The sequence below is a fragment of the Cyprinus carpio genome, chromosome B6 (assembly GCF_018340385.1).
Source record: "Cyprinus carpio isolate SPL01 chromosome B6, ASM1834038v1, whole genome shotgun sequence".
Taxonomy (NCBI): Eukaryota; Metazoa; Chordata; class Actinopteri; order Cypriniformes; family Cyprinidae; genus Cyprinus; species Cyprinus carpio.
The window spans coordinates 24509700-24537251 of NC_056602.1; the positions used below are offsets into that span (position 1 = coordinate 24509700).

The 27552-nt window shown below is 36.2% G+C and overlaps 1 protein-coding gene across 4 annotated transcripts in view; it reads right to left on the bottom strand.

Moving 5' to 3' along the window:
* Nucleotides 1-27548, bottom strand: part of LOC109071677 (immunoglobulin-like and fibronectin type III domain-containing protein 1) — a 28763-nt gene extending 1215 nt beyond the window's left edge. Inside the window, exons 1-25 of one of the 4 annotated variants that reach the window (XM_042726424.1) lie at nt 27401-27548; nt 21855-21942; nt 19898-19927; nt 18707-18826; nt 17467-17606; nt 16947-17046; nt 16774-16815; nt 16569-16614; nt 16182-16365; nt 15953-16066; nt 15269-15437; nt 14472-14744; nt 10922-11968; nt 8612-8968; nt 5916-6040; nt 5686-5830; nt 5281-5574; nt 4872-5168; nt 4600-4779; nt 4391-4519; nt 3835-4143; nt 3647-3732; nt 2895-3087; nt 1805-2101; nt 614-940 (exon numbers count right to left, since the gene is read on the bottom strand). In XM_042726424.1, the coding sequence (XP_042582358.1) occupies nt 614-940; nt 1805-2101; nt 2895-3087; nt 3647-3732; nt 3835-4143; nt 4391-4519; nt 4600-4779; nt 4872-5168; nt 5281-5574; nt 5686-5830; nt 5916-6040; nt 8612-8968; nt 10922-11968; nt 14472-14744; nt 15269-15437; nt 15953-16066; nt 16182-16365; nt 16569-16614; nt 16774-16815; nt 16947-17046; nt 17467-17606; nt 18707-18826; nt 19898-19927; nt 21855-21903 (5053 nt within the window). In that variant the 5' untranslated portion in view covers nt 21904-21942; nt 27401-27548. Of the gene's footprint in view, nt 1-613; nt 941-1804; nt 2102-2894; nt 3088-3646; nt 3733-3834; nt 4144-4390; nt 4520-4599; nt 4780-4871; nt 5169-5280; nt 5575-5685; nt 5831-5915; nt 6041-8611; nt 8969-10921; nt 11969-14471; nt 14745-15268; nt 15438-15952; nt 16067-16181; nt 16366-16568; nt 16615-16773; nt 16816-16946; nt 17047-17466; nt 17607-18706; nt 18827-19897; nt 19928-21854; nt 21943-27400 lie in introns of those variants that run through there. The other 3 variants (XM_042726425.1, XM_042726426.1, XM_042726427.1) reach the window with 3 other exon arrangements.
* Nucleotides 27549-27552: the final 4 nt, after the last annotated feature.

The following is a 27552-nucleotide window of genomic DNA, read 5'->3' on the forward strand; positions in this document are numbered from 1 at the left end:
AGTGGTGCATTGGTAGGATGCCTTGTGAAATTGGATTGAGAAGCATTTAGATGTTTTCATATTGTCATTTAATAACTTTTCTGAGTGGCATTTGCTGGGATTCCCAACAGTGTTGCGGATCATGGAAGATCATCCCATACATGGATAGATCAATGCTTGTTTCCAAAACCAACACACAAATTGCTTGTTATTAAGTAAAATGTACAGTAAATGCATTGTTACTGTCAGGTCCAAAGACCACATTGGTTGCCAATATCTTTTCAATTTTTTCTCCCCAACATGAAAAAAGTTTGAAAATGCTGCTGAATATGTTATGTTATCTTGTAGAGGCATGGAAGTTATTAAAAATTACTGAATATAGTAAAAAAAAAATAATAATACTGGCGCTTTGGTAAGGCAGAGTTTCATAAAAGATTAAGCTTTTAATACTAAAAAAGATCTGAAGATTTATTTATGGTTTTGTATAGTACTTAAGCAGATGATGATGCTTTTGGGAAACTTGCCTAGAGATAAAGTACGACTTATAAAATTGAACTTAGAAACCCCACTGTCATCAGGTGCTTAATGGTGTAACTTTCATCGAGTGAGGTGAGTTCTTCATGTAGACCCTTACCTCTCACTGTGAGATTGGTGGTGCACTCTGCTCTTCCCAGCGGGCTCTCAGCCATGACTTTATATTCTCCCATGTCTTTGGCTCCAACCCTGAGAATGAGAATGGAGCACACTCCACAGGTGTTAGTGATGTAGTAGTTGGTGTCAGTGTTGAGGCTGACATTGTTGTGGTACCAGGTGACGTGGGGTGTGGGGTTGCCCCGCACGGCACAGCTCATGTAGCACTCGTAGCCTTGTGGGGCTGTGTGGATTTTCAGGGGTACCATAAACCTCGGGGGACTATCCAAGTTGCAGGTCTTCGACTCTGGGATGTTCAGTGTGAATTTTTCTGCAAGAATAGAAGGAGTTTGGTAAAAAAAAAAAAAAAAAAAAAAAAAAAAAAAAAAAATTCATTAAGGCTGTGCACTTGACATGTCAGTGGGACACCCAAGCAGGGTGTCCACAGTAAACAAACACCCCCTAGTGGCAGGACGTGCATAAGACCAGAGAATGCATATTCTCGAAAATCAGTGGGTCGCAATCCAAAATTGGATAGGTCTGGTTGCAATAGCAGGGGAAAAACAATGTTAAATGCAAATAATAGAATGCAACTTAAAATATAATGTAACCAAGTATAGTTTGGGTAATAAAAAAAAAAAAACGCTTCCAATGTTATCATTCTATCAAACTCAGTATTCTTGGCATACATTCATCTGTCACTTGGCAATATGTCTAACATGTTATCATGATATTATGATACATGCTAGGTAACGCATATTTGTTTGGTATATAATTATAATAAGATGCAGCTGTTCATTTTTAGCTTGTGTTAGTTTAGGTCCATTAAACAATATTAACAGATACTTTTGATTTTGACAACAGTTAATGCACAAATCTGGGTGTTGAAGCAAAAACCAGTTGAAAACCACTGTTTTAATTCATTTACATTGAGTCTACATAGCTAACTCCACCCATCTCTGCTCAGATATATTTTTTTCTTTAGTACAAATAGGATTCTACAATTTGCACAATCTGTCACAAGATGCTATATATCGCTATTTATGCTTAAATCAAACTGTATCCACCATTATACCATGTAGTAAAAATAACATCCACCATTCTTACACTTAGTGTAAATAGCTGCTGCCATTAAATAAGGATAGAATTTAAATAATGCTAGTAGTTTGAATCACCACACCCATGTATTACAAACCTTTCTTGCATGTAATAAGCCATTTTGGTGAGTCCGAAGGGGCAGACAGGCCAATGTCATTTTTGGAGTACACACGGAACTGGTATTCTCTTCCTGGCATGATGTTACAGGCTGTGAAACGGTTGTTGAAGATACGGTCTGCTACAGTGTGCCAGGTCCTTTTGCTGGAGTCTCTCTTGGTCACCATGTAATGCAGGCGATCATCGCGTTTCTCGTCTGGGGATGGTTCCCAGGAAACTGTCACTGTGCCCACAACGTTTTCATCCAACTCGATGGGGCCTGGGGGCTTTGGCTCATCTACACCAAAACAATCATTCGTAGTTTATCAGGACTGGTAGATCAAGCCTATGACAAATACATTCCTCTACTGAGCAAGCTTGGTTGAGTATATCCATCTATAAAGCTACACTACCATTCAAATTTTTTTTTTTTTTTTTTTTTTTTTTTTTGAAAGAAATTAGTACTTTTAATCAGCAAGGATGCAATAACTTAATCAAAAGTGACAATAAAGATTTTTAGTGTTATTTCAAATAAATGTTCTTTTAAACTTTCTATTCATCAAAGAATCATAATAAAAATGCATCACAGTTTCTGCAGAAATATTAAGCGGCACAACTGTTTTTAGCATTGATGATAACAAGAACTTTTTTTTTTTCGCACCAAGTCTGCATATTAGAGTGATTTCTGAAGGATCATATGATGCTGAAGACTGCTTTGAGAATCAAGAGAATAAATTACATTATTAATTATATTAAAATAGGAATAAGTTAACAGAAGCTTAGTGTTTTTCAAAAATTTCTACTGTCCTAGCTTAATATGTAGAGCCTATAAGTTATTCATGAGATGATATCACCAAAAAGTACAAGCACTTTGGCTCTGTGGTACAATACTAACAAAACATTGCTTTGTTATGCCAACATAGCAACATGGCTTAACCAATAGTGTGAGTTGGGGGCATGGCTATCTGTTTTTCAAACAATGAGAGACTGGGATTTTTTCGGATAACATATTTGAACACATTTTTTTAATTCTATTTGGTGATGCCATTTGATGATGGATTCACAGACATACAATGGTTCCCTCATTTTACCTGTAACTCTAATCTCAATACTGAGGGTCTCTTGTCCCACAACGTTTTTGACTATGATGGTATAGATTCCTGAATCAGAGCGATCTGCAGATGGGATCAGGATCTGAGAGCCTCCCTCAGCATTGCTTATAGTGGCACGTTTGGACACAGGGGTACCATCTTTGAGCCAGATGACATCAGGACGCGGGGAAGCCTGTAAAAAGGAAATATGGGACAAGTATCAAACATTTGGCCAATGCAAAATATAGTTTAAATGAGGGGAGTAGGAATGATCTGAAAAGTGAATGGGAAGGGAGTATGATAAAGCCTGGCTCATGGATATTCATATTATACTTTTTTTAATTATTTTTTTTTTATAGGTGCCTTACATGACACTCAAGGACACCTTGTAAAAGGATAGCAGTACTCTTTGTTGAGAGTACAGAACAAAGACAATTAATATTTTGTAAATGGAAAAATGCAGAACAAGTAATGCTGTTAATATGAGCTTCAAATGATTAAGTACTGTCCAAGATGACACCCAGACTTTTAACCTGTTAAAGATTTGCAGATGCAAGTCGCTACTACATTTTTGATCAAGGAATCAAGGTGGGGGAACTGGACTCTGGACGACAGCAGTTATATTTCTTCCCTCCGCACAACAGGCAGTATAAAATGATTGTCTCCCAAAAAGTGACAAACTTTGTGATTAAAGTTCTAAACCGCTGGTTTGATCTCCAAAAGTACTGTATGGTTTTAGTATTGCCCATTACCTCAAAGTTGATGTTGAATCGTGCAGAATTTCCAGCTCTGACCACCATGAAGCTCTTGATCTTAGAATCTGTGAATCTCGGTCTCACTAAGAAAAACAAGACATTGGGTTAATGATGTGGCATAGCCAGTAAATTTTTTTCGAAAATGAGCGGCAGTTATCTTTCTGATCCTAGACAAGGTGATTCACCTGGAGGAGGCATAGCCAAGATGTAGTTGTCCAGCTCTTGTGGCTCACCCTCTCCACCTTCATTGATGGCGATCACTCTAACCCAATACATGGCCATTGGTTTCAGTCCCTTTACAGTGTAGGAGGTCATGATGATGGCATTTGTGTTGCATCGATCCCATTCTGTGTTCTCAGCAGGCCTGACATCAACAAAGTATCCCTTCGCCTCATCCTGAACACCAGGCTCTTCTTTTGGTTTAGTCCAAGACAAGGACAAGGTATTGTAGGTGGAGTCTGTCACTTTAAGGTCAATGATCTTACCAGGGGGTTCTGAGAGGAAATAGATATGAAAGCATTTGAATGAGAAAGCATTGCAAGAGAAAACAGGGAGAAGTGCAAGAGGAGTTCAAATTAGCTTGTTATTTAAGCTCAGAAAATTCTGACCTAAATCTGCTATTTTTGCATATCTTTGAAGGGAGGCCAAAGTAAATTTTTCGAAATGTACAGCCTTGAGAATACTTATGCTGAATTGCTCTTCTCTTTCTGAAGATAATGAGCAACCTGAGAAATTACTTACTTTTGGGATCTCTCGCAAACACAAATTCTGAGGGGATACTTGGTTCACCAGCTCCAGATATGTTGATGGCAGACACACGAAACTCGTACTCCATTCCTTCAACTACATCTTTTACAGGATATTTCTTTGCTGTGGATGGTAATTAAGAGGTAAACATGGCTAGCATGCAGTACTTTAAAGAAGCTTGTGTAAAAATGTGAAATACAAACCTTGGATTGGCTCATCTGGTGGATTGACTAGGCCCCACAAGTTGCTGCCCTTCTTGCGTTTCTCTAAGTTATAACCCAAAATACTGGTTCCTCCAGTGTTGGTCGGAGGAGTCCATGCCAGGGTAATGCAGTTTTTAAAGGCACTGACTACTTTTGGAGCAGATGGCTGACCAGGATATGCTGGAAAGTAAGACAATCCAGAGGTTTATATCAAAACGAGTCTGTATAGCGACTCACTAGCACAAGGCTACTCTGAGAGATTTTTTAGTTACCTTTAGTGCCAGCTTGCACATCCTCAGTCTCCATCACTTCACTGATGCCCTCATCAGTCTCAGCTCTGATACGGTAACAGTATCTTCTGCCATGGTCAACATCACTGTCTCTGTAGTGGGCTTCACCTGGGATCTGGCCTATCTTTTTCCATGTGTTGCGTCCAATTTGGTTACGCTCAAGTGTGTAATGTTTAATAGGACAACCACCATTGTCTTTTGGTGGTCTCCACTTAATCTCAATGCAGTTGGCAGATGCTTCGACAATTTCCAGTGGTCCAAGTGGGGGGGTAGGTTTATCTAAATAAGGTAAAAAGTTGTCAGGCAAAATGGAGCGTAAGTTTGTTACCAAACTGTACTGCATTCATATTTAAAATACAGCCTGTTTAATTAGTTCACTTTTTGTACTTACCAAGTACAACTAGATTAGAAATGGCTTCAGTTGTGCCAAACTCATTTTTGACTTTGATTTTTATTTCCCCAGTGTCTTTACGCTGTAATTTGGTGAGAAGCAGGCGGCTTTCAGCCTCTGAAGTCTCAATCCTGCAGTGAGAGTCTGGCATGAGCTCTTCACCATCTTTGTACCACTGGACTTTGAATGGCTCACGGCCAATAAATGGAATTTTGAAGGTAGCTTTATTATTGTGTTTGACCACAATCGGTTTTGCAAATGCTTCAATTTCCTTGGGATTGAATCTTGGTGGATCTTCACACACACACACAAACAGAATAAAAAGTAAAAATAAAAAGTTTAAACATGACATTTGGAACATTTGCATATGTATCGGCACAAATGAGCAGATATTCATAAACAAACCTTCAACAGCAATCACACATTCGGTTTTACGCCCATCAGCCTCAAATCGATATTTTCCAGCAAATTCTTCTGATACTTTAGCAATTTTCAGTTTGTGAACCACTCCCTCTTTACTGATAGTCATACCCTCAGTGGAGGCTGTAATCTACAGAGAAATATGAAGAACAGTGTACACATACACCATATATACACCATTTATCAAATTATATATACTTGTGAATTCTTTATACCTCATTGCCATCTTTGGACCAGACACCTTTACAGTCAGCACTGCTAAGTTTGCAGACCAGTTCAGCTGCCTCTCCCACAATAGTTTTGCAGTCTTCCAGCCCAGCAGAAAAGTGAACACCAGGATCTGCAAGTGATTTGTGAACAAAATTAGTGATGAATAATTCAAGCATGGTTATCATTTTGCTGCATGATGTTTGAGTTGTAGTCCACACACATTAATTGAGGTCTACTGTAGCAATTCTACACTTGAACACTTAGTAAGTAGTGTATGCATGGACATACATATTTTATAGCATGTGTTAAAATGCATTAACTTTCATTTAAATGTGAATGAAAGTCAATAGAAATGTGTGGGAAAAAAATATCAGGTGTATGATATCTTGGCATTGTCTTCCGCGCTGACTTCCTAGAATCCGAATCTTCTTAGAATCCGTTATTATGATGATAAAGACCAGTTATGAAGCATTTCTGAATGCCCGGTACACATTTAACCTGACTTATTTTAGAAATGCATTGTACATTCATTCTTTCCGTTCTAATAGTACATAATTATCACTCTTGACTGAAGTTGTTCAGTTGAGATAATTCTCTGAATTAGTAGTCACTCTAATTAAGCTTCACCACTAATTGGCAAATAATGGAAACCTTCTTGTTTTGGTGGTATTACCAAATAACGTCACTTTTCTATTAGATTAATAAGAATATTTCCCCGCTTTTACCATTTCATGCTGTCTCTGGATACCATTCAAATGCAATTTGTTTCTTGTGCAGAATTTGCTTTAAAATCTCCAGGTAAATGCTGATTAGTCACTTTCTTGCAACCCCAAGTGTTTTGAAAATTAAAGATCTTGCTGGAATGACTTCTGCTGGAATTTTCATGTCTTCTAATGCATATAAAATCTTTAATTTGTCTTTTCGTAATTAAAGGTTGTGAAGTCCTATTTGGCTGCATTTATTAAGATCTTATCATGTCCTGGTTCCTCTGATTAGTGAGCAAGGTGATTGGCCTTTAGCAAGACAAACAAGCTTGGTGAAGACAATACAAGCACATACTGATCTATACAAACAGCAGACACACAATGCATAAGAAATATCTGGCACATCGGCTGTCCTGCGGGTTTTATAGGTAGAAAAGCCAAATGGCTGCTCTCTGGGACTTCTAGTGTTAAAGACTGGGTGGATACTATTTTTTTTAAATACAATTATTGTTGTATCTTGCAATAAAATATAAACTGTTTTCCACAAAGAATTGGTCCTCACTCCAATTACATACTAATTTTTGTTCTTTATTTTATTTAAAGGAATAGTTTACTCAGAGATGTCCTTCCAAACTTGTATATTATTATTGTTTGGTAAATTCTGAAATTTAATTTATAAAGGTTTTTACATAGATCTTCCATGACAGTTCATACAGGCTGTCAAGCACAACAAAAGAAGCATAAGTAAACCATATTATTTATTTATTTTTTATTCAAACAAAGAAATAAATAAAATCTAAATATACTAAAATCTACAATATACTATAAAACAATTAACACAAATAAATAAAAATAAAATAAACTCAAACAATTATTATTATTATTATTATTATTATTATTATTATTATTATTATTATTATTATTATCAATAGAAAAAATAACAACATACAGGTTTGGAATGGGATAAGGATTAATAAAGAATTTTTGTAATTTTGACTGAATTACTTTAATAAACAAAGGTATCCAACGCCCACTAGCATCATGTGAAATAAACGTTTTCCTGCCCACTCAAATCAACCTAATTAAAGAGGTTGTTAAAGTTACTGATTACAACTCGCCTTGCTCAATATATCCTTATACTTACACTTATTATCCTTACACTTATTTTGAGCTTGCTCATCAGATATGCCTTCACAATGTTTCAACAAGCACATTATGTCCAAGAAACTGATAGGAATATGCATATGCTTACAAAGCCTGTTCTATAGCTGTTGGACCCAAGGGTATAATCTTTAAATGAGTGCTTAGAACAATGAAACTGAAAAAATTTTTTTAAAAAAATAATAGAAAGTTATCCAGCAAGTCCCAAATTATGTTGTATGATGTTTGGTGCTGTGGAATTAAGATCCAAAATGGTTAGAGTAAAACATGTAACCCAAATGTTGTGGGTTTGAGTCTCGGTCCAGCAGGGATTGTTGGTGGGGGAAGTGAATAACCAGCACTCTCTTCCACCTTCAATACCATGACTGAAGTGAGACCCTTGAGCAAGGCACCGAACCCCCAGCTGCTCCCTGGGCACCACAACATTGGCTGCCCACTGCTCCGTGTGTGTGTTCACTACTCACTGCTGTGTATGTGCACTTGGGTTAAATGCAGAGCACAAATTTCGAGTATGGGACACCATACTTGGCCACATATCATGTCCTTTCCTTTCCTAAATTAAATAAAAAAGACCTAAATCCTTCAAAGAAGCTGCAGTATAACAGTTAAATGCTTTATAACCACCCACGTCCAATTAAAGAAGTTTTCTGATTAATAATGCACTTACTAGGAATAGGAAGTGTTTGGATAACTTTGTTTATTGTTCAGATGATGTGTCTGAAAAAGACCAAAAACTCCTACAAGGGACTGCACAGTTAATCTGTGAATGACAGAATGACTTTGACATTTGCATGGATGCAATGTCATTATTCAGTGCAACTTCAAACATCTCTTACCAACAACTGTCTCCGGAACCTGTGGGTCTTGTTTTTTACGGCCTGAACGCTTGCTAGATTTAGCTGACTCGTCCTTTTCATCTTCAGCTCCTTTTTCTTCCTCTGTACCTTCAGTGCCGCCCTCTGATGGGCCTCTGGGACCTGGTGGCTTCCCTGGGCCTGGTGGGTCCCCAGAACCTGAAGCGCTACCGGACCCAGATGGGTTACCGGAACCTGAAGGGTTGTCAGAACCTGATGGGTTTCCTGAACCTGATGGGTTACCGGAACCTGACGGATTACCGGAACCTGATGGATTACCGGAACTTGATGGTTTGCCAGACCCTGCTGGTTTTTCTTTATCTGATGGGTTACCTCCACCTCATTCATGCCATTTGGTCAGTCGGTGATGCATTTTGAAGATTGACATTAATATGATAAAGAGGTTGGAAAGAACATGTAGAATAAAAAACTGACAAAAACCAACACAACATTGCAAACAATTACATTTTCAAGGTTCCATTTTCTGCAGTTTTGTTGCTTTTGTGCCATGCCGGGTAATTCCACCCACCCTATTGCTTTTTGTGCCATGCAATGGAAAATGCATAAATATGTTACCAGGGTAATTCCATGTAGCCAATGAGATTCCACAGTGGGAGGGGCTACCCAGCACAGCACCACAAACATGGACACCAAATAATCACATAGTTTTTTGAAACGTTACACACTGAACATGGACACCAAATAATCACATAGTTTTTTGAAACGTTACACACTGACACTGAAAAACAATGACAAACCAACTCGACACAAAATGGGTACATAAACAACAAATAAATGACACAAACAAACGATTAAGACAGACAAACCGAGTAGCACATTTAGCTAAAATTATTAATGGATTTTATGTAACATTCAATGATAAAGAAAATTTTAAAAAAGAATAATTATTTGATGTATTTAAAAAAAAAAAATAATAATTCAGTTTGATGACCTCATATTATTGGAAATTACATTAGTTGTGCTAATATTTTTAAGCAATCCGCTGTCTCCGCCACGTTAAAAGTATTTTATATATATATATATATATATATATATATATAAATCACTCTTAATCACTTAAAATTAATAATCATGCTTAATCAGTATTTATTCAAACAAAATTAAATAGGTTGTTAATGTTACTTGAAATGTCTTTCCCATGATCAATATTTTATCAATCATTCAAGTAAAAGCTATTTGTGTTGCTGTTGATTTCTAATGGTAAAGACACTTTTTAGTTTAGTAAACTATTTAGTTTCTGTAATCACAGCACATGATTTTAATATAGATGTGATGGATTAAGTGTATTCATCCCACACTCTTACCAGTCACTGTGTCTGGTATCAGTGGGCCTTGTCTTATATGAGTACGGCCCTTGGCTTCCCCTTCCATGCTCACATCTGGAACTGTGCTGGGTCTGTTTGAGTTTCCTATCATGATTTTTGATGTAATCAGCACAGGGTGTGCAGTGCATTGATTGTGTTGTGAGTGTTTCCCACTTGAGCTACAGTAAAACACCTCTAGGATGTAGGTGTGTTGTGTAACATCAGCTTATAAGTAAACAGAAAGTTGTGTGAGGATGTTGCACAAAACAAAGCTCTTTTACAAAACCTGTTGACGCTTCAAAAAAAGGTAATAACAGTTTTGTAAAAAGGTATGCATAATATAAATTTTGTAAAAAATAAACAGGTATCAATTTGGTTGCTGAATGGAGTGCATATGTGTTGCACATGCATACATATACTGTATACAAACACTACTCACCAAGAAATTAATACATTTATCAAATACTTCAAATAAATACTAAGCAAATAAATACTATGCAAATATTAAGCAGCAAAACCATTAACCCAAATCAATAGATTATGCAGTGAGACTGGATTGTGAATAATATCTGAAAGATCATATGACCAGAGTAATGGCTGTTGAAAATTCAGTTTTGCTGAATAAGTTAAATAAATAGAAAACATTTATTTGAAATTGTAAAAATATTTTGTAATATTACTGTTTTTAGTTTTACTGTATTTTTGATTAAATAAACGCAGCCTTAGCCTTAGTCAGTCAAGAGACTTCTTTCAAAAACATTAAAAAAATCTTGCTTTTGAATGGCATTGTACATAAACAATGTATGTTCTGTTTGAAAGTTTGGCCTGCTTTGCTAGACTGTATGTTTTCTGTAAGAACCAATCACTGCTGAAATGTTACAGTACATATTTTTAAAATGAGGAATAAAAGCAAGAAGGGGTTTGTATAGTGTGGATATATTTAATGTCTCCTTGTATAATTCCTTACCTACGACAGTCTCTGGTACAAGAGGTCCTGCTCTTTGACGCTTCTTGTCTCCTCCATCTCCTCCATCTCCTCCCTCCCCACCGCTTCCTCCAGAACCATCAGCTCCTCCGGCCCCACCAGCAGCTCCAGCTCCTCCAGCACCTCCAGCTCCATCAGCTCCTCCAGTCCCACCGGCTCCTCCAGCTCCATCAGCTCCTCCAGTCCCACCGGCTCCTCCAGCTCCATCAGCTCCTCCAGCTCCACCAGATCCTCCAGCTCCACCAGCACCTCCAGCTCCACCGGCACCTCCGGCTCCATCAGCTCCTCCAGCTCCACCGGCACCTCCGGCTCCATCAGCTCCTCCAGCTCCACCGGCTCCTCCAGCTCCTCCAGCTCCTCCAGCTCCACCAGCTCCACCGGCTCCACCGGCACCTCCGGCTCCTCCAGCTCCTCCAGCTTGTCCAGTAGCTCCTGCAGCCCATACTGCTCCTACCACCGCTGCAGCATCACCTCCAACTCCACTTGCAGCTCCAGCCTTCTGAAGACTTGCTGCTGCAGCAGCTGCCTGTGCATTCATCGCAGCAGCTGCCGCAGCCCCTGCCGCAGCAGATTGCTCAGCACTTAGACCTTCACTTAAGGCCTTGAGTTCAGCCTGCTTCCTGGCCTCCTCCTCAGCACTGGCCTTGACTTTAGCTGCTGCAGCCCGGGCAGCTGCTTCTGCTGCCGCTTTAGCTTCAGCCTCAGATTTACCTTTGGCTTTAGCTGCGGCAAGTGCATCCTGTGCAGCTTTAGCAGCAGCCGTGGCTGCAGCAGCTGCTGCCGCTTGTGCTGCCGCTTGTGCTGCCGCTTTTGCCGCTTCGGCTTCAGCCGCAGCTCTGGCTTTATCTTCAGCTTCTACTGCCTCTCTTTCAGCCCGGAGTTTCTTAGCAGCCTCCAAAGCTTCTGCTATCTCCTTCTTATTCCTCTCTGCCTGCTCAGCAGCTATCTTCAGCAAGTCTTCACCACCACCACCTGCATGAGTGGTTTTACGGGCTTTCTTCTTTCCCTTTGTTGCAGGGTCTTTGTCAGCTGGTGTGGATACAATAATACATACAGATTTATGTTGAATTGAAGTTAATAAAATTACAGGATGTATTACACATATATAAAATAAAAATAACACATTACAAAAATAATACACAATATACTGACTTCAAAGACATATTTTGTAATGTCTTTATTTGTGGGCTTTTTTTTAAAAAAAATGGATGTTAATTAGGTAGTCTTTTATTTGTGGACAGTATATTGCTATAATTTGTTATTAATCTGAATACAAATCAAGAAATTATAATTAATTTGATTACTTTTTTAATTAATTGACAGCCTTATTTTCTAATTAAAGGGCTGTGATTATTTGTAATTGATTATTTAATCAGTGTATCATGCAATTAAATTATTTTAGTCTCTTAATTTAGTACAACTAATTGTAGCAGAAATAATGCAATGGTGAAATAAAAACAATATAATGACTTAAAGGAATAGTTAACTGAAAAATAAAAATTTAGTCATATTTTACTCACTCTTAAGTTGTTCCAAACCTGTTTGAGTAATATATCTTCCAATATTTGGAAGAATGTGGGTAACAAGCAACCTGGTCTCATAGGAAATGCGTGCCTCTAGTACATTGCTGCAACACTATTATGTACCTTACTGCATGTTTCAAGGTAGTTTAAAAGTGAAACGTCCATTGGGTGGTGCTAAAATGAAGGTTCAATATGTACGTTTTTGTTACGTTGATATGGGCACCTATTGCTGTGTTTTTATTACGTTGCTTCAGGTACTTATTGCAGTGGTTCATAATGCAAATATCCGGGTGTCGCTACAAGTTAATGCTCTATTGTGTTGGAAATATCCCATACACCAAACCCAACCCCTAAACCTACCTCAAAAATGATATAAATACAAAAGATATATATATATATATATATATATATATATATATATATATATATATATATATAATATACAGTACAGACCAAAAGTTTTGGAAACATTACTATTTTTAATGGTTTTGAAAGAAGATTCTTCTGCTCATCAAGCCTGCAATTTGATCAAAAATACAGAAAAAACAGTAAATATTGTGAAAATTATTACAACTTAAAATAATAGTTTTCTATTTGATATACTTTAATAAAATAATTTTTTCCTGTGATGCAAAACTGAATTTTCAGCATTATACTCCAGCCTTCAGTGTCACATGTAACATATCTATCACCATGATCATTTAGAAATCATTCTAATATTCTGATTTATTATGAGTGTTGGAGTGCTGTCTAATATATTTGATGAATAAAAAGTTAAAAAGAACTGCATTTATTAAAAAAAAAAAAAAAAAAATTCTAATAATATATTTCTAATATATATTTTCTTACTATCACTGTTTATCAATTTAACACATCCTTGCTGAATAAAAGGATGATTTTATTTAAAAAAAAGAAAGAAAAAAAAAAAAATACTGACCCCAAATTACTGACCCAGTAGTGTATATTGTTATTACAAAATATTTATATTTTAAAAACATAGCTTTCTTTTTTTTTTTTTTACTTTATGCAAAAAAAGTATCACATGTTCTGAACAAAAATATTAAGCAGCAGAACTGTTTCCAACTTTGATAATGAATCATCATATTAGAATGATTTCTAAAGGATCATGTGATAATGATCCTAAAAATTCAGCTTGGCATCACAGAAATTGTCGAACAATTATTTTAAATAATTATATCACAATATTACATTTTTTTTCTGCATTTTTGATCTAAATAAATGCCGATGAGCTCTTTCAAAAACATCAAAAATAGTAACTCCAAACTGGTCTGTACTGCATACCATACATCTACATACACACACACACAACACACACACATATATATAATATAGATATATATATATATAAGCTAGTTTTCAAATGCTAAAGTTGTTTTTAATTAATAACATAATATTACCTGCTACCAAAGTATCAGTTTTCAAATGTTGCCGTTTTCAAATGCTAAAGTTGTTTTTAATTAATAACATAATATTCCTCAAGTAATTGTGTGAAAATTAGGCTTTATTAATCAAAACTGTGGACCTCCAAATCATACTTTGTGTGAAAAGGAATAAAAGTTGTCATATTTTCTCTAGTGTTCATTGCAACTGGAAACAGCAGTGATTCGTACATATACTGTAGGTACATTTTTACAGTTTTGCAGAAATTTACTTGGAGGGACGTATTTGCTGTGAGACCAGGTAGGTAACAAAACAGTTGCTGTTCCCCATTGACTTCCATAGTATGGAAAAAAAAAGGTCAATGGGAACCAGAAACTGTTTAATTACATTCTTCAAAATATCTTCTTTTGTGTTGAGGAGAAAAAAGAAATGGATACAGGTATTGTATATGTGAGGTGCAATTAACTGATATATGATGAATGTGCAATTTATTTAATTAATCAGCATTATGCATTTAATTTGATTAATTTTTTATTTATTTATAAATTTTTTTTATTATTATTATTAGTAGGACCTATTTCTACTAAATGAAAAAAAGTTGTACTTACCTTCTACAATCAGCCAAGCACTGCTAGACTTAATGCCAGCTATAGCAGCATATATTCCAGCATCCAAAGGCATACAATCAATAATTCTCAGACGGTGGATCAGTTTATCTTCAGAACAAGTAATCTCATATTTTTCATTGTTAGAGAGAGGTGTATTTTTTAGGGTCCAAGTAATCTTACTAACAGGCTGAGTTAAAACACACTCAAAGATGGCATCCTCTCTCTCTTGGGCTGTCACCTCCTTAATCTTCAGGGCAAACTCCACAGGGGGAACTGTGTTAAATATGGATAAACACACCTCGGTCAATCCATGTCATTATGCATTCTGTAAAAGCACTGCTGAAAAGAACAGCAAAGCTGGTTTTAAATTCTGGTGTCTCCACTTGGCTCTTTAACTAGCTTAAACAGCACGACTTGCTTGATTTTCAATTGAAATACATTAGTTAAAAACTGCATATAAATATTATTATAATGTTAGTGTTGCTACAACTGTGTATACATGTTTAGAAGCAATTTATATTGGTAGACCAGAAACATCACACGCTGACTTTGATGTAAGTGTCCGGTGTGCTACCTAACAGATGCTTCCAGTGTAGACAGCTTTATTGATTATAATGGGATCAATGTAGTTTTGGGGCATAACGGCGCACAGCTCACATCCAGTGTAAAGGTGTTTTTATGTTGGTTAACCAGCCAGAGAAACACCAAGGCAGCTTAGACAGGTATGGGAATTCGTGCTGGTCTTCTCGGCAGGAGGTTAACTGACAAATAGACAAATGTGCTGTAAAAAAACGTACTCTTGAAATCCGTTGAAAAGATATTGACACCCTCAACATCCACTTGATAGATTCCGGCATCTTCTGGATTGAGACTGTTTACAGTGAAGATGTACTTCTTGCCAACTTTGTTTAGACCGTGCTTCATTTCGCCTTCAACGTCTTTGCTGAATGGAATCATGATGCCGTCCTGAACAAAAGGGAAAGAGTAACTGTGATTAATGTTCATGATGCATATAGAAAAATAAGAAAAAAAAATAAAAAATTAAGACTGGCTCTTTGAATTATGATAGCTGAATAGGGAGGTTCTTTTTCAGATATTATTGTATACAATATGAAGCATCAGTCAAAGAAAAAAATTCAAAGAAAAATCTTTAAAAAACTAAAACAAACATTCACTGAAATAAAATTAGATAGAACAAACTTCAAACTCATTTAAACTTTTATAAATGACAAAAAAAAATGTTAAAACTTTAACTAAAATTAAAAAAAAAAAAAAAAACTAATCAAAAAACTATAATAGATGCTGAAATAATACTGAAATACTGACATGAACCAAATTTAAGTGGCTGTTTGTTGATTATCACATACGATGAGGGCTCAATAAGTTTTTGTAATTTGTAACTAACATTGATCTGTACTAGTCACATCTTTTTTTTTTTTTTATTCACTGGCATTTCACATCCTCTGATTCGCAGTTCTCACCTTATACAGAAAAATGCGGCTGTTGGGGTCTTTGAGCACCATTTCCAGTTCAAAAGATGCAGCATCCTCAGATTTCACCTCAATGGGCTTGAGATTACTGAGATATTGGATGAACTAAAGCAGTAAAACAAACAAAACATAACAACTGGTCTCCAGATTTGTGCATCCAGTCATGAAAATGTGAAAGCAGTTTTTTGAGAAACCTTCTGTTATTTTGGCAGCTCTTTACCCGTGTCTGCTCCTCTTCTCTTTCCTTCTTCATCTCGGCCAGTTTCTTCAGCATGCCACGGAAATCAGTGATGCCATATTCAATGCAAATGCGTTCATAGTCTTTCTTCTCAGCACTCAGCAGCAATTCCCATACAGAGTCGTCAATGTCACCTTCCTTTTTCTCCTCAACTTTTTTGCCAGCACTTTAAGAAGATTGTAATGACAAATATGAACTTCAGGCCAAATGCTAGCACTTAACTGGGTTAACGTGACTGGTGTTTTAATATGAGATGGGCTAATTAACTATGGCAAGAATCAGACGCACTGTATAAATAGAGCCTAAAGAGAAACTGCACTGCATATGACATGGCATTAATGTGTAATGTAATGGAAACAAATGTCTCACCCTTTCCTGAGCATCTTTCTAAACTCTGTTGGGTCAGCTGCTGGAGCTTCAAAATGCAATCAACAGACAGAAGAAAATGAATGCTTATGTGTGCCATATTCAATGTCAAAGTATTCAAAGTATCCCATTAAATCTTTCTCCTTTATGATCTACTGCCATGCTAAGGTGAAGAAAATCAGCTACCAAAAGGTTACAATAATCTTACCTGCTTCAGCCTTTTGCAATTCTTTGTTCTTTTTGAATCCAACTGAAAAGAAAAAGAAAATCATTTCTTTGCAGTTATTTTCATGTATGAGTTCTACTTTTTGTGTGGATAGAATAAAAACTTTGTAATGAAAGTGACAAACAAGTAGGGATTTTAAGATGTGTGTGCCCTACCCTCAATTACATTTAGGATAACAGGGCAAACAGCTTTTCCATATTCATTTGTGGCATAGCATTTGTAAGTGTCGGCTTCATCACAGCTCACTTGAGGTATCTGTAAAAGTAAATGAAAAATAAGTTGTGTTGATGAATCATGGGCAATAATTGAAAGACAAAGATAATGAAATGAACATTTAAAGGTGAAGTGTTTAATGAATGAACTGCTAAAGAAAACAGTAAGTAAGGACTGTTTCCATACAGGTATCCTGACCCCCCCACCCAGCAAACAGGAAGTCCCGCCCCAAAATTGTGCTGGTTGTGACGATGATGCTGTGTTGGCCTGCTCAAACAACTGACGCAAGCAATGCTTTGATGGCACAGGGCAACAGAGTTTACACTTTCTGCAGGAATCATCCTACTTACAGTCTCTTCATTAAGCTGGGATATGAGAAGGTATTTTAAAATTAAACCATTGCACACTTCACCTTAAATGTTAAGAAGAGGATTTAAAGTGAAGCTAAAAACCTGTGCTTACCTCCAAAGTGTGTTCATTAGTCGTTGGGTCATATTTGTTCTGAAACTTTTGGGGATCATTCATTTCTCCTTTTGCTCTACGCCAGGATACAGTAGGTGTTGGGTTTCCAGACACTTTGGCTTTAAAAATGGCTAGTTTTCCTGTACAAATACATTTTTATTAAGCAGAACTTTCAAAAAAGTTTCACTTCGTTGTTCTTGTTATTTAGTGTGTCACATGTGTTTCGGGCTGTTAATTGCAGATTTTAACAGTAATGTTTTACCAATGAATATTCGATATGTTGGAATATTTACCAGAGAATGTGTTCCGGTGCACTTCTACTCAAAAGTTTGGACTCACTTAACTGAGTTTATTTATCTCCATTTTGAAAAATGTTTTATGGTATATGCTTAAATGCTTAAAATTAGTTTTGTGTAATACATTTATTCTATAAAACTAATGTATGAATTGAGCCTTTGTGTGAATTTCTTTACAAAACTAAAATGTTAATAATTCAACAAGTGCCCAGCATACTGTATATACATACTGACCATTTAAAATGCATCCCAGGATGGACCTTTTGAAGTTGTATCAAGTGTGTGCAGAACTAGCAATATTTCAGAATATTGGACCTAAGTTATCATGAGCTAACAATGAACAGTTGAACATTAACAAACAATAATAATTACAAAAGCAAATGTATTTCTCATTGTTAGTTTATGCATTTACTGTCATTAACTAATGGGAACTTATTGTAAAATCATACCATGTTTTCTTTATTTCTTATTAGAAATGAACATGTGCTGTTTTTCAAGAGACACTCTTGGTTGTATTGCAGAAATGGTTTAGATACAGGGAAAATAGAGGGCAAAAACCCATAGTTTGAAAGGTTACACATCATTAAAAACATAAATGAAGACATACAGTACATTACACATTTGTGATCTTGCTCTGTGCATTTCAAACTAGCATGAAATGGGATATATGCTATTTGATTTCTTTCCCTTGGTGCATATATAGCCGTGGTCACATGCTAAAGCAGGGGGACTAGCAGCAAACTTGATAAATCACTCATGCACTGCGTAAGTTAAGTCGGTGTAGCTGCGCAGCTTAGACATTAAGGGCAGTAAATCTGTGTGGTAATCCTCTGTACGTGCTCCTAGCTTGTTAATTTCACATCCAGGATCATTTAGCTCTCAACTGTCGCCTCTAATCATATTTGCTTTCACTTTTGTAGATTCTTCTCTTTTAATGTGCTTACCTTCTTGAATGGTTAAAGCGATGGGTTTACGTGTAAAGTCTGGAGTTGTCATCCCCTCAGGAAGTTTCTCAATGTACTGTGTAATCATAACACCGGGAACCTTAGATCTCCGTTTGATGCCTGAGAGGATTCACATTCAGGGTACAGTGTCAGAACATCAGGGGAAACAACACAGCAGGTGCACAGTGACGTAACATATGCTGATTAATCATCTGCACAACTGTACTCTATACACTGAAAAACATTTTACAGTCTCTGTACATAATATAAGATATTTTTAAGTGGGGATCTCAGACATACAATGATATTTTCACCAAATATAATTTCCTTCTTGATTTCCTTTAAATTTGCAGATTCATGTCTAAATTTATTAACAGAGGATTGAACCGGGGCTAGTTGTCACAGTGTTCACTCTGGTGAATATGTCTTAAAGTAGGTAGTATTTTTGAACGTCAGTTTATCTATTGTCATGTCCTAAATTTACACCATTATTACTGAACACACTTGAACATTTTGTTGTCTTGGTAAGCCATTTTGTCACACTTCTTAGGCATATACAGCTAAATAAACAGTATATCAATTTTGAGGGGAAAAAAACTAATGAAGAAAAATGAAACAGCAAAAATATGAAACATCACACACAAAAAATATAAAACAATTGGTTTTGGTCAGTAAATATTATAATTAACTGTACTAAATCCTAGCATTTATGTGACAATTTGCCCCAACAAACACCTCCGGTTAAACCACTGATCTATACAGATATGATATATTATATTATATTATATTATATTATATTATATTATATTATATTATATTATATTATATTATATTGATCAGTTGATTAAAACATTTACTGGTTATTTTTAAGTAAGAGATAAGATTTTCTTAACATCCCATCATGTTTCAGTACATCAACATTGAAAATAAAATTGCTCAAATCTTTTCATTGTGCCTTTAAACGACAGCAATCTGAACATTCATTTTATAAATAGCCCACTGGTGTGAATTCTTTGCTTATTTGACTGGATATTATGATATAATGGATATGATATATTACTTGATATTATGATGTAACATTTGATACATGTGATGTGTTATGTTATGATGTGATATGATATGATATGAACATATACTGGTTATCAAGACATGCATGCAGATGTTCAGGTTGCTGTCATTCGATTACCTTACCTTGTCTCTTGAGAGGTAGAATTTCCAGTCCTAGTACAGTATAGACACAACATTACAGTACAACAGCAACGAAGGAAGGGGAAACAAAGAAGGAGAACACAAAATTGTGAATCCTGGCATTTTTTCTTTGTCAGGTTTGAACGAAAGACAAAATTACTCACAAATACAAACAAAAACACAAGACAGGGGAAAAGACGGGGAGGTCAAACCAATAAAACATAATTATTCAAACCACTAAGTGGTTGAATGTGAGATTACAATAGACAAGACTAGAGAGAAAGCAGACAAACTGGGAAGGAAATAAAAGTGAAAAAGTAACCTGTTTCACACAGCATAGCCTACTGTACATTATCAGGTGATTATTGTGGAGCTGCGAGTTTCAGCACAATGCATATTTCAGCTGTACGCGTGCTGAAAATGGTGAAAATATACGATAGGCCAATTTAGAAACACAGAATTTTCAAATATGTGATTTTTGTAGTAATATAAATTACATGAGTGAACTTCTCACACCTCGTGAAAAGAAGCAAGCCGGGTTTGATGTACATTTCATAGTTAGCATACTATTGAGTAAATGTGACAGAATCAAGGTGATGTAAGCATGGCTAAATACTTGATTCTTTTAGCAACTTTCATAGCAACATCGTTCCACAGAGATATCCGCTCACGGCACTACTGTCACGTCTCGTGCCACACCATAAACTCACACTTTATACAGTTATATGCATATATCACAGTTATCGATTGCAGTGAAAATCGCCTCAGAGAACTTAACATATTAACATTCCTCCAGCGTTTGTCTGGTTGCTACACCGAATGTTTTGTATATTCTAAAGAACTATTTTTTTCATATCAGAAGTTTTAAGTTATACATTTCACTTTTTTACGGTTTGCAGTATGAAACAGGCCAAAATGGGCAGAAATGTTGTCATTGGGGACACATATTATCACTCATGATTGTAAAAAAGGAGGGGTTCATAATGAACATAAGAAAAAAAAAAAGAATAATAATGTATTATTAAATAAGGTAAAATAAACCCCCTCCTCAAAGGAAATGAAATAAATAAAGCAAGTGAGAAAAAAAATAGAAATAAACAAAGAAAATAAATGATAAGTTGGTGGATTTTCATAAAAAGATGAAATGAAATGCAAGAGCTGTTGTGCATACGGGGTGGATCCCAGCCTGGTCCAGTTTCTTTTACTGTCCTCCACATCACAGGCACTTTACATTCTGGTTGGTTGATGGTTGTCCTTCGCATCCATGGTTACACGATTCAAAGAAACCCTCGCTGAATGACAACAAATGCTCACAGGCTGTTTAGTGAGCTTCCACATGAAGGGCGCACTAGGCACTGATGAAGGCTCTGATTGCATAAGCCACATTCACAGCCTCCACTTCATTTGCATCTTGTGCACAGTGGCCAGTTCCCAAACCCACAACCTACTACTTTAACCAGCTGTTTGATCATCGTGTGTTTAAATAAATTTGTGTGGCTAGGTTAGCCTCAACACTTGCTTTTATCTCGCTCTTCTAACCCCTCAGGGACAGATATATTATTCACTTTACCATGGAGAGGAGGTCATTAGATTTATCTGGAAAATCCGGCATTGCATTTTAACGCAGCTGCTTACTGTGGTAGAACTTTTTTTTTTTTTAAATGAGACCCATGTCCTATCAAGTGTGTCAAATTCCATTGCTATACTCTCATCATTATGAATACAAAGAAAACGTATTAACTAAATGACATCTTCTGGGAATAGTGACCATTAAGAAAGAGAAAGAATGAATTACAAAAAAAAAAGGATGTTTTTTCCACCATGTGTTTCTCTAGCTGGTCTTCATGGAGAACATGGCTGGATTTCTTGTTTCAGTAATTCAGTAATAGAGCAGTTGGACAAGGTTCGGTGCTGGTGTCAGCCTGCCATATGGGAGAGAGAACAATTATATTGTTCTTACCACCTTGCCCGGGAGCAGTTGGATCTAAAACCTTGGCTTTTTTCATCATCTTGATGCAGTCCAATGGCTCAAGAATTCAGAAGCTTCTCTGGGTGTGAGAAAAGCAATATGAAAGGTCAATTCAATTTCGGTCTTATTAAACATTTGGATAGATTAAAAATGTTTGCACGATACAAGATGCAATTAGAAGATGTATGAAAAAGCTAATTTTATAAATCACTCTGTCTAGGATATTCATCCCATGTGGATTTGCAACACTTATCCTCATTAAGCAGACACCTCAAAATAGGTAACACTGAGCATTTGCACATTTAAATAACCTATTAAGTCCAAACAGTTTAGGGAAAAGAGCAATTCATGTGAAATAGGCACAAAGATGGAGCAAAGTAGGACGACGGTTATCCCATCTGTTGGGATGTGATGCAGTGTGACAGTGCAGTGCATTATGTTCCATTAGAGAGGCTTTGGGCCTAGTCAGCAAAACCTCCACGGCTCTAATCATTCATCTTTTCAAATCCACTCATATATATACGGTTCAGATCCAGTCAGTGTGTCCTCACTAGTACTAGCACTAGCGTAGCACTAATATGGGATTTTGACATGTTTGGATTTAACTGTCTCCTGCAGGGAGACATATTGGCTTTGAGGAGGGGAGCTGAAAATATTTTAGGGAGCATGTGTTCGAGATTTTTAGCTTTGCTCCAAAACCTTGTGTGCTGTCTCCTACAGGGGATGTCACATGGAATGTATGCATCCATTTGTGCTGTTTTAAATGTTTTTTTCTGTGTGAACAAACGGTAGACAGATGTCTTCGATTCATGTGCACTGCTTAAAAATTCATTGCACAAAAAAAATGTTGGGCAAAAATAGTACAGTACCATACTATTTTCATAACATTTTTCAGTATTGAGTTAAAAATGACAATTTACATTTTCACTGAGCACCCATTTCTGCCAGGGAAGAGAAAATAAAAAAGCCAATTTGTAACTTTGATTTCACAATTCAGCCTTTTTTTTTTTTTTTTTTTTTTTTTGCATAAACTCAGAATTGTGAGATATAAATGCAGAATTCCTTTACTAAGAAATTGCACTTCTGCATTTAACTCCCAATTTAGTTCATAAACTCACAATTCTGAGATGAAAAGTCTGAATTGTGAGATAAAAAAAGTTGCACTTACCTTTTTCATTTTTTCTTTTTTGTTTGAAACAGGCTTCTATACATTATAGGATTATTTTCTTATTTAAGGAAAAGTGCAATCATTTTGGCCAAACGAGGGGAAAAGCTGTCTAGGTAGGCAGTTGACTAGGTTTTGTACAGAGCTTGTTTATTTGGAATGATCTAGTAGTCTAGGGCCCTCGATGACTCTTGTCCCTCTCTTGCTGTTGACTCCTGCTAATGGTAGTCTCAATCTCATCTCAGATCCAGAGCAAAGCAGGTTGTTTTATACAGTGGCTATCTTTTTCAATAAATAACTCTATGAAATTGTATTCTATGCTACATCAGTCATCTGACCGAGTGCCATATTCCATACACAATAGCATGCTGATTGGCCTCTTAGAGACACTGCACAGAGCATAATGAGATATAAATGTAAGCGTTTTGTGGATCACAAGCTACTGAAATCTGACATTTGAGTGTCATCCTTCAACATGCATGTGATTCATTGCACTCATCATTATGCATGGTTTGGCTTTCCATTTCGGTTGGCGTAAAACCTGACAGTTATTATTTCAATTGGTTGCATCATTGAGAATAACACTATGGCAGTAATATTACTGCTTTGGATAGTAATAAGTATTTTGATAATTATGATAAACTTTAGATTAAACAAGTAAATGCATGTACCATATAATGAAGTCCTGGTGACACTATAGTTAAATAAAGTTTAATGCATTTACGTTAGCTAACACATTAGGTGCCATGAACTAAAAATGAACACCATTTATTGGATCAATGTTCATTTCTACATATACTAATACATTTATACCATTACAAGTAGCAATAATTAGCATAGTTGAAAATGTATAAAATATATTGTTAACAATAATCAAATGAACAGTGAACAATAGCATATAAACATTAATATAAATATTAATTAAAATTTGTCTTATTGTTAGTTTATGAAAACTAATGCATAAACTAATGTTATAAATTGAACATTTTACCAAAATTGTGATATCTTTTCTGTTATACAAGTGGTCTCAAGTGTTGGTCGTAACTCAAAAATGGGTTTCAGGTCTGTTCTGAATCTGAAAGGATTGCAGACTGCAGGGGGAAAAAAAATAAATGCTAAATGTAAAAAACTAACTTTTAGGATCCTATATGATAGCCATGTCAGTTTTTAATATACTTCCCATATGTTTTGTTATTCAACAGCTGTGCTTTATTGTAGCACAAATTTATCTGTCATGTGGTAGAAGCAGCTAAATTACATAGGTGAATGCCAACACTTAATTTTGTGACATTACACATCACATCATCCCCCAAAACCATGAACAATATGATGTAAGGTAGAACAAAATGGACCAAGACTAGATTAAATACAGATCACTTCAAGCAAGAGTAAACATGGTTTGTGCCAACCACAATTTGTTTTTGCTGAGAGCATGAAACCATCTAAATTCAAGCGGCTTTTACAAAACAAAACGGTCAATTTCCCTTCGTTTTGTTTGATAGACGTTTCGGTTCGGCATTGGGTCACCACATGCCCAGTTTAAAATCTGGCTGCTAAATGAAACTATTTGAGAAACATTGTTACACATTCTCTGATTACAGTAAAAGTTATTCAGAATGAAAAAATATTTGAACACCCATGCCGGTTTGTAGCATGTCCTAAGCAGGCCTTGGCTTCTATTCATTTTGGAAAATGAGCTATCTAACCCTCCTGTGCAAAATATCCCGAGACAGAAGCTTGCCAAGCTGAGGGTCTTCAGTTTACATGCAACCTGAGCTTCACACCACTCAGCGCAATCACATGCTTATATGGGGACAAGAAAGCTCTCCATCTCACTGCCATCTTGGGCATTCTCCATGTAAAAGTAGGTATATTCCCATCTTACTTAATAAATTAGTTGTTTATTGTGCAAAATTGACCTGTATTAGCTTAGCTTCCAGGGTTTTCCACCTGTATCTCAGATCAGAAGAACTGCTGCATAAAAGGAGACATTTTCATCGTGCTGAGAAACCGGAGCCATGCTTCATAACATAATTACATGCCAACGGCAGGCCGGGCTGTATACCAGTAATAACAGTGCATGAGTAAACTAGCACTTCACACGACTATATGAAAAGCAAGTCTAATGACATGCTCAAGTTTTAAACTATACCGCTAACCTTTTTTTTCCTCTCTCAGAATTGCCCTGCTGACATGTTTAGTAGGATACAGTCATTTGTCAAATGATAGGCTATGATGCCAGCCTAGCACAGCCTTGGTTGGCGCTAGTTATTTACATTTCTCAAAACTGGTGAAGTTCAGAAAGAGAGACGCTTATGGAGTAATAGCATACTTATCATTAGCATACAATGCATTAGGCAACATTTATGTGAACCCAATGGGTAAGTTCTACCTTCGGCTACACCAAAGGGCCTTTTTTAATATGAAATAGTCTGAAATATCTAAAATTACATTCTCTTTCAAAAATTGACTCATTCTAATCTAGAAGATTTAGCCAACATGCTTTAAGATACGTTTTTTTAATATATATATATATATATATATATATATATATATATATATATATATATATATATATATATATCATTTCCAGAGCCGTGATTGTTTTAGTAATCGCCTAATTACATTGGTGCATAACTATGTTTGCCACTAGCCAAGCACACACTAAACGCAATATCAATGCAAGCATTAAGTCCACTTTTCCTCTTAGGGAAGGCTGGCAATGAGCCCCTTAGGTCTTAGATTGAAGCAACACATGTTTTAGGTGAGGAAATGACTGTGTTGTAAATCAGCCTGCTTGTCAGTACTTTATTTAGAGCATGGAAGATGCGATTCCACAGGGTGTTTAAGTGAGCAAAATCACCCTCAGCAATAGGCAAAGCCAATTTTGCTCAGTCTATCGCCCTCCTATTTCTCTGATTGGCGATAAAATCTCTTCCTCTGTCCTGTCAGCCTTGCCCACTTAAAATGGCTCCAGTGGATAGACTCTCCAGGGATCTCAAATGTCCCCATGCACCTCTTAACCCTCCCAGTGTGCAGGATAAAAATCTGTGGCTCCCAGAAGACATTTAAAGATAAATTAACACAACGCCACTGTTAGTGACAAGCTTTACTGGTGAATAATAATTGCTGAGACATTTTGTTGTTCATTTCCCATTTCTATATTTCAAGAATAGATTTAAACCTTTAGATTCTCTTTAGCACTTCACCACATTGTAAAGCATCAATGCATATGCCAACACTATGAGTTATTGTGAATTCACTTTATGTCACACTGAATATTTTAAAGCAATTCCATTAAGATTTAATTGTTCCATAAGGTCCTGTTGCTTTTTTCATACACAGCTTCATTATCATCACACAAGAAAATGTACCTACATAAATGTAGGTTTGCAATTGTTATAAATTGTGTAAAATATTATATAGTATAATAAATATATAAATTGTGTAAATAATAAATATATATAGTATAATAATATATAGACTATGCTTCTACTACTACCTGAACACCATTATTTTCAAGCATACTATGCTTCTACTACTACCTGAACACCATTATTTGCATGCATCTGCATTTTTTTCCCAGTGTTTCATTACAGTACACTTTTGCATGATTTGTTCTTGTTTAAAGTAAATACTCCAGAGCTAAAAATTTTCAGTTGACAAACCATCAATGATAAGAATGTTTTATTATTTTATGGAAGAACCGATATGTTACATGACATATCTGTCACACACAAAAAGTATCAAGATAGGTCCACCCACTGATTCAAAATGCTTCACGTTCATTAGCTTCATTTGATGTGATACCCATATCTATATTTAGAACATCCTTGGAACTGTTCTGATTTGATTTCATGCCACCTGACTTGCAGCTCTCACAGATTCCAGACCCTGAAACCCAAATCGGGAAGACTGACTCAAATGGTTTTGATGTGTGACCACCAAACTAGCTGTATGAAACTGCATTTAAAACATCCATGTTAAGACTAGTAATGTTATAATAATGATAGTTTAAGGCAAGTCTTTAAATAGGGAGTAAAACTATAAAGCAGAACAAGATCATTTAGGAGTCTTTGGTTTGACAACTCAGAATAATGTGGGATTGTCAGCACTGGATTATAAAAACTCCACAGCCGCTATATTAAGTCAAAGTACATGCATAGTTCACTGCATCCAACAGAGTGCGAAACTTGCCACTTAGTTTGTGTCCCGCAGAAAACAAACAAGTGTCTGTTCAAGGTACACAGAGTGGTGAGAGAAACTCTGGCACAATTCAGAGATATAAAGCTCTTATTGTTTTCTTGTTCTTTGTGCATGTCTCTCAGTTCTGACAGAACGATAACAAAAAGGCTAAAAAAAAAGTCCCTACCTGTTCACAGTTCTCTGTGCTCTGCTCTTGCTTCTTGTCAAAGTGCTCTGGCCTCTTCTGATATTTGAGTGTTGCCTCCAAGTTGTCCAAGGTAATAAATCCTTTGAGCTGTGTGTGTGTGTATGTGTGTGGGCACTGTTCTCATGTACTCA